We start from the raw sequence: 18,702 nt of genomic DNA, 5'->3' as shown, positions 1-18,702 counted from the left end.
ACCCTAACCCAAAAACACAGCTTGGTCACCCGTGATACAAGTTAGTATTGGACGTCCATCCATGTCAGAGGATGTTGGGGGATGACGTGAAACCGGCCACTAGGGGGGCTGTTACCTTCAAGTAGGTTTGGGTGTTGGGATGGGAATGGTAGACATAAGCATCAACCCTAACCCTAACCCTAACCCTAACCCAAAAACACAGCTTGGTCACCCGTGATACAAGTTAGTATTTGACGTCCATCCATGTCAGAGGATGTTGGGGGATGACGTGAAACCGGCCACTAGGAGGGCTGTTACCTTCAAGTAGGTTTGGGTGTTTCTAGGGTGTTGGGACGGGGATGGTGGATCTTAGCTCCCTCAGTAGATGCCTACTGGATAACTTATTTATATTGCTTTTAATCTTTTTAAATGAATTTATCTTATTAACACTTTGTTCTAGCTAGCTATTTGTGTAGGTAGCTATCAAGTAAACCCACTGATAATAGGATTTAACTAAACGACGGAGAGTTTTGACTGTGTGATATTAGATTGCTTCTTGTGTAAATATTTTCTGTCTGGATTCTAACCCTAACCCTTGTTAATACCTAACCTTAACCATTCTGTTACCTTCAAGTAGGTTTGGGTGTTGGGATGGGAATGGTAGACATAAGCATTTGCCTCTGATTCCAAATATTGCAAGCTCAAATCCAGCAATAGAAAGTTGTTTTTGATATTTTAGTTTAAAGACAGAGTGATGTGCTATCCCAAACCTTAATACCTAACCTTAACCATTCAGTTCATACCTAACATTAACCAGTCAGTTAATACCTAACCTTAATACCTGACCTTAACCATTCAGTTAATACCTGACCTTAATACCTAACCTTAACCATTCAGTTAATACCTAACCGTAACCAGTCAGTTAATACCTAACCTTAATACCTGACCTTAACATTCAGTTAATACCTAACCTTAACAATTCAGTTAATACCTAACCTTAACCATTCAGTTAATACCTAACCTTAACCATTCAGTTAATACCTAACCTTAACCATTCAGTTAATACCTAACCTTAATACCTAGCCTTAACCATTCAGTTAATAACTAACCTTAACCATTCAGTTAATGCCTAACCTTAACCATTAAGTTAATACCTAAACTTAACCATTCAGTTAATACCTAACCTTAACCATTCAGTTAATACTTAACCTTAACCATTCAGTTAATACATAACCTTAACCATTCAGTTAATACTTAACCGTAACCATTCAGTTAATACTTAACCTTAATACCTAACCTTAACCATTCAGTTAATAGCTAACCTTAACCATTCTATTAATACCTAACCTTAACCATTCAGTTAATACCTAACCTTAACCATTCAGTTAATACCTAACCTTAACCATTCAGTTAATACCTAACCTTAACCATTCAGTTAATACATAACCGTAACCATTCAATTAATCCCTAACCTTAATACCTAACCTTAACCATTCAGTTAATACCTAACCTTAATACCAAGGCTTAACCATTCAGTTAATACCTAACCTTAACCATTCAGTTAATACCTAACCTTAATATCGTACCTTAACCATTCAGTTAATTCCTAACCTTAACCATTCAGTTAATACCTAACCTTAATATCTAACCTTAACCATTCAGTTAATACCTAACCTTAACCAGTCAGTTAATACCTAACCTTAACCAGTCAGTTAATACCTAATCTTAATACCTAACCTTAACCATTCAGTTTGAGAATTAGACTGTCTAATGCTGGTAGCACTAATGCTGGTAGCACTCACACACACATAAACACAAGAATATAAACACACTCACACACACATATAAACACACACTCATACACACACACTCACACACACATATACACACACTCACAAATACACACATTCTCACACACACAGACACACACACACATACTCAAACACACATATAAACACACACTCATGCACACATTCTCACACACACATATACACACAGACACACATTCTCACACACACTCACAAATACACACACAGACACACCTTCTCACACACACATGTAAACACACACTCATACACACATTCTCACACACACTCTCTCTCTCTATGTCTCTATGAGCCTCTAATGGATGTCTCCTCAGGCAGATTGATGATAACGGGGTGTGTGTGTGTGTGTGTGTGTCTGTATGTGTGTGTGTGTGTGTGTAGCTTCATGAAGTACAGTGAGCAGTACCTCCACCATGACCCCATCATGTCAGGCTGTCTCCCTAGCAACCCCTGGATCTCTGACGACACCTCACACTGGACCATCAACACTGACATGTAAACACACACACACACCACACCACACATGCCAACACACACACACACACACACACACACACACACACACACACACACACACACACACAAACACACACACACACACTCACCAACACACAAACACACTCCAACACACACACACACACGCCAACACACACACACACACTCACCAACACACAAACACACACACACACGCCGCACACGCCAACACACACACGCCAACACAGACACACATATGCCAACACAAGCACACACACACACCACAAACGCCAACACGGACACAAACACACACACACGCCAACACAGACACACACACGCCAACACACACACACACCACACACGCCAACACAGACACACACACGCCAACAAACAAACACACACGCTAACCGTAAACCACACTAACCCACACACACACTGTAACACACACGCACAAACACACACACACACCAACAGACACACACACACACCAACACAGACACATAAACAGACACACACACAAAAACCTACACAGACACAACTAACACTTAAAACATGTGTGTTTATGCGTGCATGTGTTGTGTGTGTGTGGTGTGTTTGAGTGCGTGTGTTGGCGTGTGTGTGTCTGTGTTGGCGTGTGTGTGTTGGCATGTGCGGTGTGTGTGTGTGTTGGCGTGTGTGTGTGTGTGTGTGTGTGTGTGTGTGTGTGTGTGTGTGTGTGTGCAGGGTGGGCATTCCAACCAGGTTGAGAGTGGAGCGCTGGAGTTTCAGCTTCATGGAACTTCTGAACGACTCGATGGGAAGACGAGAGTTTATGATCTACCTGGAGAAAGAATTCAGTGGTGAAACACCACACACACACAACACACACACCACAAACACACACACACACCTCCTCCGTTGAGCTGACTGCCGTTCTGTCCTGCTGATAGAAACCAGCCGGATGTATATTATCTCTGTTCAGCCAGATTCCAGTCAATATTGATATTCCAGTTCTTCATCTCTTCATCCAAACGGAGGTTAGTGAACTCTGTTCTGATGTCAGGAAGATATCTTCATCCAAACTGAGGTTAGTGAACTCTGTTATGATGTCAGGAAGATATCTTCATCCAAACGGAGGTTAGCGATCTTTGTTCTGATGTCAGGAAGATATCTTCATCCAAACTGAGGTTAGTGAACTCTGTTCTGATGTCAGGAAGATATCTTCATCCAAACGGAGGTTAGCGATCTTTGTTCTGATGTCAGGAAGATATCTTCATCCAAACGGAGGTTAGTGATCTCTGTTCTGATGTCAGGAAGATATCTTCATCCAAACTGAGGTTAGTGAACTCTGTTCTGATGTCAGGAAGATATCTTCATCCAAACGGAGGTTAGCGATCTTTGTTCTGATGTCAGGAAGATATCTTCATCCAAACGGAAGTTAGTGATCTCTGTTCTGATGTCAGGAAGATATCTTCATCCAAACGGAAGTTAGTGATCTCTGTTCTGATGTCAGGAAGATATCTTTATCCAAACGGAGGTTAGTGATCTCTGTTCTGATGTCAGGAAGATATCTTCATCCAAACGGAAGTTAGTGATCTCTGTTCTGATGTCAGGAAGATATCTTCATCCAAACGGAAGTTAGTGATCTCTGTTCTGATGTCAGGAAGATATCTTCATCCAAACGGAGGTTAGTGATCTCTGTTCTGATGTCAGGAAGATATCTTCATCCAAACGGAAGTTAGTGATCTCTGTTCTGATGTCAGGAAGATATCTTCATCCAAACGGAGGTTAGTGATCTCTAGGTTAGTTCTCTAGTCACGTGTGTGTGTGTGTATGTGTGTGTGTGTGTGTGTGTGTGTGTGTGTGTGTGTGTGTGTGTGTGTGTGTGTGTGTGTGTGTGTTTCAGCGGAGAACCTGTGTTTTTGGGTGGCCTGTGAGGACCTGAGGCATGGAGAGAGCTCCAAGATCATCCTGAAAGTAGAGGAGGTTTACAAGTAGGTTTACACACACACACACAGACACACACAGACACAGACACACACACACACACACACGGACACGCACGCACACACACACACACACACACACACACACACACACACACACACACACACACACACACACACGCACACGCACACACGCACACACACACACACACAAACGCACACACACACACAGACACACAGACAAGCACAAACAGGTCTACCCATGGAGTAAAACTAACACAATTTTCTAACTTGCAGTGATTTGACTGATAGCTGCTTTATTGAGGAAAGATCGACGTACTGAGTGATGTGGTGCTGAGTGATGTGGTACTGAGTGATGTGGTATTATGACTGAGTGATGTGGTACTGAGTGATGTGGTATTATGACTGAGTGATGTGATACTGAGTGATGTGGTACTGAGTGATGTGATGTGGTACTGAGTGATGTGGTACTGAGTGATGTGGTATTATTACTGAGTGATGTGGTACTGAGTGATGTGATACTATGACTGAGTGATGTGGTACTGAGTGATATGGTACTGAGTGATGTGGTATTGAGTGATGTGGTACTGAGTGATGTGTTATTATGACTGAGTAATGTGGTATTACGACTGAGTGATGTGGTATTATGACTGAGTGATGTGGTACTGAGCAATGTGGTACTGAGTGATGTGGTACTGAGTGATGTGGTATTATTACTGAGTGATGTGGTACTGAGTGATGTGGTACTATGACTGAGTGATGTGGTACTGAGTGATATGGTGCTGAGTGATGTGATATTATGACTGAGTGATGTGGTATTATGACTGAGTGATGTGGTACCATGACTGAGTGATGTGGTACTGAGTGATGTGGTACTATGACTGAGTGATGTAGTACTGAGTGATGTGGTACTGGGTGATGTGGTATTATGACTGAGTGATGTGGTATTATGACAGAGTCATGTGGTACTGAGTGATGTGGTACTGAGTGATGTGGTATTATGACTGAGTGATGTGGTACTTAGTGATGTGGTACTGAGTGATGTGTTACCATGACTTAGTGATGTGGTATTATGACTGAGTGATGTGGTACTGTGATCTGGGTATGTGGTATTATGATCTGTGTGTGTGTGTAGGAACTTTCTGGCCCCTGGGGCAGCTCGCTGGGTGAACATCGATAGTAAGACCATGGAGAGAACACTGGAGGGAATCAAACGACCTCATCGCTTCATTATGGACGACGCCCAGATGCACATCTACTTCCTCATGAAGAAGGTAACCCATGACCTCAAACACCTGAACCCTGACCTCTAACCCCTGAACTGTAAACCGTAACCTCTCTAGTACTCCTACCCCAGGTATCTGACCTCTAACCTCTAGTACTCCTACCCCAGGAATCTAACCTCTAACCTCTAGGACTCCTACCCCAGGAATCTAACCTCTAGGACTCCTACCCTAGGTATCTAACCTCTAACCTCTGACTTCTAGGACTCCTACCCCAGGTATCTGAAGTCTGAGCTGTATAAGAACATGCTGGCCAAAGCCATCGTTCCCCAGGAGACCAAGAAGAGGTACTCAGGAAATTTTACATTACAATATATACTACATGACAATGTATAATCCTCAATATACTACAACACAATATATACTTCTCAATATACTACATTACAATATATATTCCTCAATATATTACATTACAATATATACTCCTCAATATACTACATTACAATATATACTTCTCAATATAATACATAAAAATATATACTTCTCAATATACTACAATATATACTCCTCAATATACTACAATATATACTCCTCAATATACTACATTACAATATATACTCTCCAATACAACCTCCCGAATAAATTATATTACAATATATACACCTCATTATACATGTCAAATATGGCCAATATAACACGGCTAAGGGCTGTGTCCAGGCACTCCGTGTTTCTCATAAGAACATCCCTTAGCTGTGGTATATTGGCCATATACCACACCTCCTTGGGCCTTATTGCTTAAATATATACTCCCCAATATACGACATTACAATGTACAGTGCCTTTGGAAAGTAGTCAGACCCCTTGCCTTTTTCCACATTTTGTTAGGTTAGAGCCTTATTCTGAAATTGATTCAACAGTTTTTTTCCTCATCAATCTACAAACAATACGCCATAATAAAAAGGCAGAAACAGGTTTTTAAACATTTTTGCGCATTTATAAGAAAAAATTGGAAATGGGAGGAGGTAAGGCAATAAATTGGCCAAAGTGGCGAAATAATTACAATTTAGCAATTAAACACTGGAGTGATAGATGTGCAGAAGATGATTGTGCAAGTAGAGATACTGGGGTACAAAGGAGCAAAAAATAAAATAACAATATGGGGATGAGGTAGTTGGGTGGGCTATTTACAGATGGGCTATGTACAGGTTCAATGATCTATAAGCTGCTCTGGCAGCTGATGCTTAAAGTTAGTGAGGGAGATATGGGTCTCCAGCTTTAGTGGAGATTTTAGTTTTTTAAAGATTTTTGCAATTCATTCCAGTCATTGGCAGCAGAGAACTGGAAGGAAAGGCGGCCAAATGAGGAATTGGCTTTGGGGGTGACCAGTGAAATATTCCTGCTGGAGCGCGTGCAATGGGTGGGTGTTGCTATGGTGACCAGTGAGCTGAGATAAGGCGGGGCTTTACCTAGCAAAAACGTTTAGATGACCTGGAGCCAGTGGGTTTGGCGACGAAAATGAAGCGAGGGCCAGCCAACGAGAGCATGCAGGTCGCAATGGTGGGTAGTATATGGGGCATTGGTGACAAAACGGATAGCACTGTGATAGACTGCATCCAATTTGCTGAGTAGAGTGTTAGAGACTGTTTTGTAAATGACATCGCTGAAGTCAAGGATCGGCAGGATAGTCAATTTTACGAGGGTTTGTTTGGCAGCATGAGTGAAGGATGCTTTGTTGCGAAATAGGAAGCCGATTCTAGATTTAATTTTGGATTGGAGATGCTTAATATGAGTCTGGAAGGAGAGTTTACACCCTAACCAGACACCTAGGTATTTGCAGTTGTTCACATTTTCTAGGTCAGAACCGTACAGAGCGATGCTAGACGGGCGTTCAGGTGTGGGCAGCAATCAGTTGAAGAGCATGCATTTAGTTTTACTTGGATTTAAGAGTAGTTGGAGGGCACGGAAGGAGATTTGTATGGCATTGAAGCTCGTCTGGAAGTTAGGTAACACGGTGTCCAAAGAAGTGCAAGAAGTATACAGAATGGTGTTGTCTGCATAGAGGTGGATCAGAGAATCACCAGCAGCAAGAGCAACATCATTGATGTATACAGAGAAGAGTCGGCCCGAGAATTTAACCCTGTGGCACCCCTAGAGACTGACAGAGGTCTAGACAACAGGCCCTCCGATTTGACATACTGAACTCTATCTGAGAAGTAGTTAGTGAACCAGGTGAGGCAGTCATTTGAGTCAACCAAGGCTGTTGAGTCTGCCGATAAGAATGCGGTGATTGACAGAGTCGAAAGCCTTGACCAGGTTGATGAAGACAGCTGCACAGTATTGTCTTTTATCGATGGCGGTTATGATATCGGTTAGGACCTTGAGTGTGAATGAGGTGCACCCATGACCAACTCTGAAACCAGATTGCATAGCGGAGAAGGTACGGTGGGATTCGAAATGGTCTGTGATCTGTATGATAACTTTGCTTTCGGAGACCTTAGAAAGGCAGGGTAGGATGGATATGGATCTGTAACAGTTTGGGTCTAGAGTGTCTCCCCCTTTGAAGAGGGGGATGACTGCGGCAGCTTTCCAATCTTTGGGGATCTCAGACTATATAAAAGAGAGGTTGAACAGGCTAGTAATGGGGGTTGCAACAATTGTGGCGGATAATTTTCGAAAGAGAGGGTCCAGATTGTCTAGCCCAGCTGATTTGTAGGGGTCCAGATTTTGCAGCTCTTTCAGAACATCAGCAATCTGGATTTGGGTGAAGGAGAAATGGGGAGGCTTGGGCAAGATGCTGTGGGGGGTGCGGAACTGTTGACCATGGTAGCGGTGAAAAGCATGGCCAGCTGTAGAAAAATGCTTATTGATATTCTAAATTATCATGGATTTATCAGTGGTGACAGTGTTTCCTATCCTCAGTGCAGTGGGCAGCTGGGAGGAGGTCCTCTTATTCTCCATGGACTTTACAGTGTCCCAGAACTTTTTCGAGTTTGTGCTACAGGATGCAAATTTCTGTTTGAAAAAGCTAGCCTTTGCCTACCTAACTGCCTGGGTATATTGGTTGCTAAGTTCCCTGAACAGTTGCATATCGCGGGGCCTATTCAATGCTACTGTTGGAATGAGGTCATTATCCTTCCAGGATACCCTGGCCGATTAGAAAGGCCCTGCTCGCTGAAGTGTTTTAGGGAGCGCTTGACAGTGATGAGGGGTGGTCGTTTGACTGCAGACCCATTACAGACGCAGGCTATACTTATTTTCCACCATAATTTGCAAATAAATTCATAACAAATCCTACAATGTGATTTTCTGGATTTTTTTCCCTCATTTTGTCTGTCATAGTTGAAGTGTACCTATGATGAAAATTACAGGCCTCTCATCTTTTTAAGTGGGAGAAGTTGCACAATTGGTGGCTGACTAAATACTTTTTTGCCCCACTGTATATAGACAGGTAAATTGACTTTACCACAGGTGGACTGTAATCAAGTTGTAGAAACAGGATGCACCTGAGAGTCTCACAGCAAAGGATCTGAATAGTTATTTAAATATGACAGTTATTATGATGAGGTTTGACAGTTATTATGATGAGCTATGACAGTTATTATGATGAGCTATGACAGTTATTATGATGAGCTATGACAGTTATTATGAGGTATGACAGTTATTATGATGAGCTATGACAGTTATTATGATGAGGTTTGACAGTTATTATGAGGTATGACAGTTATTATGATGAGGTATGACAGTTATTATGAGGTATGACAGTTATTATGATGAGGTATGACAGTTATTATGAGGTATGACAGTTATTATGATGAGCTATGACAGTTATTATGATGAGGTATGGCAGTTATTATGATGAGGTATGACAGTTATTATGATGAGGTATGACAGTTATTATGAGGTTTGACAGTTATTATGATGAGGTATGACAGTTATTATGATGAGGTATGACAGTTATTATGATGAGGTATGACAGTTATTATGATGAGCTATGACAGTTATTATGATGAGGTTTGACAGTTATTATGATGAGAAATGACAGTTATTATGATGAGGTATGACAGTTATTATGAGGTTTGACAGTTATTATGATGAGCTATGACAGTTATTATGATGAGGTTTGACAGTTATTATGATGAGAAATGACAGTTATTATGATGAGCTATGACAGTTCTTATGATGAGCTATGACAGTTATTAGGATGAGGTTTGACAGTTATTATGATGAGGTATAACAGTTATTATGATGAGGTATGACAGTTATTATGAGGTATGACAGTTATTATGATGAGCTATGACAGTTATTATGATGAGGTATAACAGTTATTATGATGAGCTATGACAGTTATTATGATGAGGTATGACAGTTATTATGATGAGAAATGACAGTTATTATGATGAGGTTTGACAGTTATTATGATGAGCTATGACAGTTATTATGATGAGGTTTGACAGTTATTATGATGAGAAATGACAGTTATTATGATGAGCTATGACAGTTATTATGATGAGAAATGACAGTTATTATGATGAGCTATGACAGTTATTATGATGAGCTATGACAGTTATTATGATGAGGTTTGACAGTTATTATGATGAGCTATGACAGTTATTATGATGAGGTTTGACAGTTATTATGATGAGAAATGACAGTTATTATTATGAGGTTTGACAGTTATTATGATGAGAAATGACAGTTATTATGATGAGAAATGACAGTTATTATGATGAGAAATGACAGTTATTATGATGAGGTTTGACAGTTATTATGATGAGGTATGACAGTTATTATGATGAGCTATGACAGTTATTATGATGAGGTTTGACAGTTATTATGATGAGAAATGACAGTTATTATTATGAGGTTTGACAGTTATTATGATGAGAAATGACAGTTATTATGATGAGCTATGACAGTTATTATGATGAGGTTTGACAGTTATTATGATGAGCTATGACAGTTATTATGATGAGGTTTGACAGTTATTATGATGAGAAATGACAGTTATTATTATGAGGTTTGACAGTTATTATGATGAGAAATGACAGTTATTATGATGAGAAATGACAGTTATTATGATGAGGTTTGACAGTTATTATGATGAGGTATGACAGTTATTATGATGAGAAATGACAGTTATTATGATGAGAAATGACAGTTATTATGAGGTATGACAGTTATTATGATGAGGTATGACAGTTATTATGATGAGCTATGACAGTTATTATGATGAGAAATGACAGTTATTATGATGAGGTATGACAGTTATTATGATGAGAAATGACAGTTATTATGATGAGGTATGACAGTTATTATGATGAGGTATGACAGTTATTATGATGAGAAATGACAGTTATTATGATGAGGTATGACAGTTATTATGATGAGAAATGACAGTTATTATGAGGTATGACAGTTATTATGATGAGAAATGACAGTTATTATGATGAATACTTATGTAAATAAGGTATTTCTGTTTTTTCAACAACAACCAAATATTGTAAAAGCCTGTTTTCACTTTGTGGGTACTGTGTGTAGGTTGCTGACATTTTGGAATGAGACTGTAATGTAACATTGTGTTGCTGAGGATTGTTTAAAAATTTAATCTGTAATGTAACAAAGTGTGGAAAAAGTCAATGGGTCCGAATACTTTCCGAATGCACTCAATATATACTACACTGCAATATATACTCCTGAATATATACTCAATATATACTACACTGCAATATATACTCCTGAATATATACTCAATATATACTACACTGCAATATATACTCCTGAATATATACTCAATATATACTACACTGCAATATATACTCCTGAATATATACTCAATATATACTACACTGCAATATATACTCCTGAATATATACTCAATATAAACTACACTGCATTATATACTCAATATATACTCCTGAATATATACTCAATATATACTCCTGAATATATACTCAATATATACCACACTGCAATATATACTCAATATATACTCCTGGACATTTACTCAATATATTCTACACTGCAATATATACTCCTGAATATATACTCAATATATACTACACTCCTATATATACTCCTGAATATATACTCAATATATACTACACTGCAATATATACTCCTGGATATTTAGTCAATATATACTACACTGCAATATATACTCCTGAATATATACTCAATATATACTACACTACAATATATACTCAATATATACTCATGGATATATACTCAATATATACTACACTGCAATATATACTCCTGAATATATACTCAATATATACTACACTGCAATATATACTCCTGATATATACTCAATATATACCACACTGCAAATATACTCCTGAATATATATTCAATATATACTACACTGCAATATACTCCTGAATATATATTCAATATATACTACACTGCAATATATACTCCTGAATATATATTCAATATATTCTACACTGCAATATATACTCCTGAATATATATTCAATATATACTCAATTACAATATATACTCAATAATATATAGTCAATATATACTACACTGCAATATATACTCCTGAATATATATTCAATATATACTCAATTACAATATATACTCCTGGATATATAGTCAATATATACTCAATTACAATATATACTCCTGGATATATAGTCAATATATACTACACTGCAATATGTACTCCTGAATATATATTCAATATATACTACACTGCAATATATACTCCTGAATATATATTCAATATATACTCAATTACAATATATACTCAATAATATATAGTCAATATATACTCCTGAATATATTTTCAATATATACTCAATTACAATATATACTCCTGGATATATAGTCAATATATACTAAATTAAAATATATACTCCTGGATATATAGTCAATATATACTACACTGCAATATATACTCCTGAATATATATTCACTATATACTCAATTACAATATATACTCCTGGATATTGTCACGGTCGTCGTATGAAGCGGACCAAAATGCAACGTGGTATGTGTTCATGATGATTTTTTAATAAAAGAAAGCACTGAACACTGAATACAAACTACACAAAACAATAAACGAAATAACGACCGTGTAGCTATAATGAGAACTGTGCTGACACAAGCAACTAACATAGACAATCACCCACAAACAAACAGTGAAACCCAGGCTACCTAAGTATGATTCTCAATCAGAGACAACTAATGACACCTGCCTCTGATTGAGAACCATACTAGGCCGAAACATAGAAATCCCCAAAATCTTAGAAAAACAAACATAGACTGGCCACCCCAACTCACGCCCTGACCAAACTAAATAATGACAAAACAAAGGAAATAAAGGTCAGAACGTGACAGATATATAGTTAATATATACTCAATCACAATATATACTCATCAAATATATACTCCTGAATATATATTCAATATATACTCAATTACAATATATACAACTCAAAATATACTCAATAAATGTTAAGTATATACTCTTCAAATATATACTCCTCAATATAAACTCTGCAATATACTACAATACAATATATACTCCTCAAGATATGCTGCATTACAATATATACACTTGTAAATATATATATATAGCATTACAATATACAGTGTGTGTTCAAAACATTAGGAACACCTGCATTTTCCCTGACACAGACTGAGCAAGTGAATCCAGGTGAAAGCGGAAACAGAATGACCAGGTGAATCCAGGTGAAAGCTGAAGCAGAATGACCAGGTGAATCCAGGTGAAAGCTGGATTCACCTGGTCAGGGCCCACATAAACCTGTTAGGGCCTACATAAAGCTGTCAGGGCCTACATAAAGCTGTTAGGTCCTACATAAAGCTGTCAGGGCCTACATAAAGCTGTTAGGGCCTACATAAAGCTGTCAGGGCCTACATAAAGCTGTCAGGGCCTACATAAAGCTGTCAGGGCCTACATAAAGCTTTCAGGGCTTACACAAAGCTGTTAGGGCCTACATAAACCTGTCAGGGCCTACATAAAGCTGATAGGGCCTACATAAAGCTGTCAGGGCCTACATAAAGCTGTCAGGTGTCCTACATAAAGCTGTTAGGGCCTACATAAAGCTGTTAGGGCCTACATAAAGCTGATAGGGCCTACATAAAGCTGTTAGGGCCTACATAAAGCTGTCAGGGGCCTACATAAAGCTGTTAGGGCCTACATAAAGCTGTTAGGGCCTACATAAAGCTGTCAGGGCCTACATAAAGCTGTTAGGGCCTACATAAAGCAGTCAGGGCCTACATAAAGCTGTTAGGGCCTACATAAAGCTGTTAGGGCCTACATAAAGCTGTTAGGGCCTACATAAAGCTGTTAGGGTCTACATAAAGCTGTTAGGGCCTACATAAAGCAGTCAGGGCCTACATAAAGCTGTCAGGGCCTACATAAAGCTGTCAGGGCCTAGATACAGCTGTTAGGACCTACATAAAGCTGTTAGGACCTACATAAAGCTGTTAGGGCTTACATAAAGCTGTTAGGGCCTACATAAAGCTATTAGGACCTACATAAAGCTGTTAGGACCTACATAAAGCTGTCAGGACCTACATAAAGCTGTCAGGGCCTACATAAACTGTTACAGCCTACATAAAGCTGTCAGGGCCTACATAAAGCTGTCAGGGCCTACATAAAGCTGTCAGGGCCTACATAAAGGTGTTAGGGTCTACATAATGCTTTCAGGGGTCCTACATAAAGCTGTTAGGGCCTACATTAAGCTGTTAGGGCCTACATAAAGCTGTCAGGGTCTACATAAAGGTGTTAGGGTCTACATAATGCTTTCAGGGGTCCTACATAAAGCTGTTAGGGCCTACATAAAGCTGTTAGGGCTTACATAAAGCTGTCAGGGCCTACATAAAGCTGTTAGGGCCTACATAATGCTTTCAGGGGGCCTACATAATGCTTTCAGGGGTCCTACATAAAGCTGTTAGTGCCTACATAACGCTGTTAGGGCCTACATAAAGCTGTTAGGGCCTACATAAAGCTGTTAGTGCCTACATAACGCTGTTAGGGCCTACATAAAGCTGTTAGGGCCTACATAAAGCTGTCAGGGCCTACATAAAGCTGTTAGGGCCTACATAATGCTTTTGGGGGTTCTACATAAAGCTGTTAGGTCCTACATAAAGGTGTTAGGGCCTACATTAAGCTGTTACGGCCTACATAAAGCTGTTAGGGCCTACATAAAGCTCTCAGGGCCTACATAAAGCTGTCAGGGCCTCATAAAGCTGTCAGGGCCTACATAAAGCTGTTAGTGCCTACATAAAGCTGTTAGGGCCTTCATAAAGCTGTCAGGGCCTACATAAAGCTGTCAGGGCCTCATAAAGCTGTCAGGGCCTACATAAAGCTGTTATGGCCTACATAAAGCTGTTAGGGCCTACATAAAGCTGTCGGGGCCTACATAAAGCTATCAGGGCCTACATAAAGCTGTTAGGGCCTACATAAAGCTGTCGGGGCCTACATAAAGCTGTCAGGGCCTACATAAAGCTGTTAGGGCCTACATAAAGCTGTTAGGGCCTACATAAATCTGTTAGGGCCTACATAAAGCTGTTAGGGTCTACATAAAGCTGTCAGGGCCTACATAAAGCTGTTAGGGCCTACATAAAGCTGTTAGGTGCTACAAAAAGCTGTTAGGGCCTACATTAAGCTGTCAGGGCCTACATAAAGCTGTTAGGGCCTACATAAAGCTGTCAGGGCCTACATAAAGCTGTCAGGGCCTAGATACAGCTGTTAGGACCTACATAAAGCTGTTAGGACCTACATAAAGCTGTTAGGGCTTACATAAAGCTGTTAGGGCCTACATAAAGCTATTAGGACCTACATAAAGCTGTCAGGACCTACATAAAGCTGTCAGGGCCTACATAAACTGTTACAGCCTACATAAAGCTGTCAGGGCCTACATAAAGCTGTCAGGGCCTACATAAAGCTGTCAGGGCCTACATAAAGGTGTTAGGGTCTACATAATGCTTTCAGGGGTCCTACATAAAGCTGTTAGGGCCTACATTAAGCTGTTAGGGCCTACATAAAGCTGTCAGGGTCTACATAAAGGTGTTAGGGTCTACATAATGCTTTCAGGGGTCCTACATAAAGCTGTTAGGGCCTACATAAAGCTGTTAGGGCTTACATAAAGCTGTCAGGGCCTACATAAAGCTGTTAGGGCCTACATAATGCTTTCAGGGGGCCTACATAATGCTTTCAGGGGTCCTACATAAAGCTGTTAGTGCCTACATAACGCTGTTAGGGCCTACATAAAGCTGTTAGGGCCTACATAAAGCTGTTAGTGCCTACATAACGCTGTTAGGGCCTACATAAAGCTGTTAGGGCCTACATAAAGCTGTCAGGGCCTACATAAAGCTGTTAGGGCCTACATAATGCTTTTGGGGGTTCTACATAAAGCTGTTAGGTCCTACATAAAGGTGTTAGGGCCTACATTAAGCTGTTACGGCCTACATAAAGCTGTTAGGGCCTACATAAAGCTGTTAGGGCCTACATAAAGCTGTCAGGGCCTCATAAAGCTGTCAGGGCCTACATAAAGCTGTTAGGGCCTACATAAAGCTGTTAGGGCCTTCATAAAGCTGTCAGGGCCTACATAAAGCTGTCAGGGCCTCATAAAGCTGTCAGGGCCTACATAAAGCTGTTATGGCCTACATAAAGCTGTTAGGGCCTACATAAAGCTGTCGGGGCCTACATAAAGCTGTCAGGGCCTACATAAAGCTGTTAGGGCCTACATAAAGCTGTCGGGGCCTACATAAAGCTGTCAGGGCCTACATAAAGCTGTCAGGGGTCTTACATAAAGCTGTCAGGGGTCCTACATAAAGCTGTCAGGGGTCTTACATAAAGCTGTTAGGGCCTACATAAAGCTGTCAGGGCCTACATAAAGCTACATGAAGCTGTTAGGGCCTACATAAAGCTGTTAGGGCCTACATAAAGCTGTTAGGGCCTACATAATGCTGTCAGGGCCTACATAAAGCTGTTAGGGCCTACATAAAGCTGTTAGGGCCTACATAAAGCTGTCAGGGGTCCTACATAATGCTTTCAGGGGTCCTACATAAAACTGTTAGGGCCTACATGAATCTGTTAGGGCCTACATAATGCTTTCATGGGTCCTACATAAAGCTTTCAGGGGTCCTACATAAAGCTGTTAGGGCCTACATAAAGCTGTTAGGGCCTACATAAAGCTGTTAGGGCCTACATAAAGCTGTCAGGGCCTACATAAAGCTGTTAGGGCCTACATAAAGTTGTTAGGGCCTACATAAAGCTGTCAGGGCCTACATAAAGCTGTCAGGGCCTACATAAAGCTGTCAGGGCCTACATAAAGCTGTCAGGGGTCTTACATAAAGCTGTCAGGGGTCCTACATAAAGCTGTCAGGGGTCTTACATAAAGCTGTTAGGGCCTACATAAAGCTGTCAGGGCCTACATAAAGCTACATGAAGCTGTTAGGGCCTACATAAAGCTGTTAGGGCCTACATAAAGCTGTTAGGGCCTACATAATGCTGTCAGGGCCTACATAAAGCTGTTAGGGCCTACATAAAGCTGTTAGGGCCTACATAAAGCTGTTAGGGCCTACATAAAGCTGTCAGGGGTCCTACATAATGCTTTCAGGGGTCCTACATAAAACTGTTAGGGCCTACATGAATCTGTTAGGGCCTACATAATGCTTTCATGGGTCCTACATAAAGCTTTCAGGGGTCCTACATAAAGCTGTTAGGGCCTACATAAAGCTGTTAGGGCCTACATAAAGCTGTTAGGGCCTACATAAAGCTGTCAGGGCCTACATAAAGCTGTTAGGGCCTACATAAAGTTGTTAGGGCCTACATAAAGCTGTCAGGGCCTACATAAAGCTGTCAGGGCCTACATAAAGCTGTCAGGGCCTACATAAAGGTGTTAGGGTCTACATAATGCTTTCAGAGGTCCTACATAAAGCTGTTAGGGCCTACATAAAGCTGTCAGGGCCTACATAAAGGTGTTAGGGTCTACATAATGCTTTCAGGGGTCCTACATAAAGCTGTTAGGTCCTACATAAAGGTGTTAGGGCCTACATTAAGCTGTTACGGCCTACATAAAGCTGTTAGGGCCTACATAAAGCTGTCAGGGCCTCATAAAGCTGTTAGGGCCTACATAAAGCTGTTAGGGCCTACATAAAGCTGTTAGGGCCAACATAAAGCTGTCAGGGCATACATAAAGCTGTCAGGGGTCGTACATAAAGCTGTCAGGGGTCGTACATAACGCTGTCAGGGGTCCTACATAAAGCTGTCAGGGGTCTTACATAAAGCAGTCCGGGCCTACATATAGCTACATAAAGCTGTTAGGGCCTACATAAAGCTGTCAGGGCCTACATAAAGCTACATGAAGCTGTTAGGGCCTACATAATGCTGTCAGGGCCTACATAAAGCTGTTAGGGCCAACATAAAGCTGTTAGGGCCTACATAAAGCTGTTAGGGCCTACATAAAGCTTTCAGGGGTCCTACATAATGCCTTCAGGGGTCCTACATAAAGCTGTTAGGGCCTACATGAATCTGTTAGGGCCTACATAATGCTTTCAGGGGTCCTACATAAAGCTTTCAGGGGTCCTACATAAAGCTGTTAGGGCCTACATAAAGCTGTTAGGGCCTACATAAAGCTGTTAGGGCCTACATAAAGCTGTTAGGGCCTACATAAAGCTGTTAGGGCCTACATAAAGTTGTTAGGGCCTACATAAAGCTGTCAGGGCCTACATAAAGTTGTTAGGGCCTACATAAAGCTGTCAGGACCTACATAAAGCTGTCAGGGCCTACATAAACTGTTACAGCCTACATAAAGCTGTCAGGGCCTACATAAAGCTGTCAGGGCCTACATAAAGCTGTCAGGGCCTACATAAAGGTGTTAGGGTCTACATAAAGCTGTCAGGGCCTACATAAAGCTGTCAGGGCCTACATAAAGGTGTTAGGGTCTACATAATGCTTTCAGGGGTCCTACATAAAGCTGTCAGGGCCTACATAAAGCTGTCAGGGCCTACATAAAGGTGTTAGGGTCTACATAATGCTTTCAGGGGTCCTACATAAAGCTGTTAGGGCCTACATAAAGTTGTTAGGGCCTACATAAAGCTGTCAGGACCTACATAAAGCTGTCAGGGCCTACATAAACTGTTACAGCCTACATAAAGCTGTCAGGGCCTACATAAAGCTGTCAGGGCCTACATAAAGTTGTTAGGGCCTACATAAAGCTGTCAGGGCCTACATAAAGCTGTCAGGGCCTACATAAAGCTGTTAGGGCCTACA

The 18,702-nt window shown here is 40.6% G+C and overlaps 1 protein-coding gene across 1 annotated transcript in view; it reads left to right on the top strand.

Annotated features, from left to right (window-relative positions):
• Positions 1-18,702, top strand: part of rgs11 (regulator of G protein signaling 11) — a 77,621-nt gene that overhangs the window by 42,733 nt on the left and 16,186 nt on the right. The window contains exons 12-16 of the mRNA XM_031821446.1: positions 2,187-2,300; positions 3,003-3,118; positions 4,165-4,252; positions 5,361-5,499; positions 5,713-5,795. Coding sequence (XP_031677306.1) covers positions 2,187-2,300; positions 3,003-3,118; positions 4,165-4,252; positions 5,361-5,499; positions 5,713-5,795 — 540 coding nt within the window. The remainder of the gene's footprint in view (positions 1-2,186; positions 2,301-3,002; positions 3,119-4,164; positions 4,253-5,360; positions 5,500-5,712; positions 5,796-18,702) is intronic.

This window comes from Oncorhynchus kisutch, unplaced genomic scaffold (assembly GCF_002021735.2).
Source record: "Oncorhynchus kisutch isolate 150728-3 unplaced genomic scaffold, Okis_V2 scaffold3976, whole genome shotgun sequence".
Lineage (NCBI taxonomy): Eukaryota > Metazoa > Chordata > Actinopteri > Salmoniformes > Salmonidae > Oncorhynchus > Oncorhynchus kisutch.
This window is presented reverse-complemented; position numbering and strand designations above follow the sequence as displayed.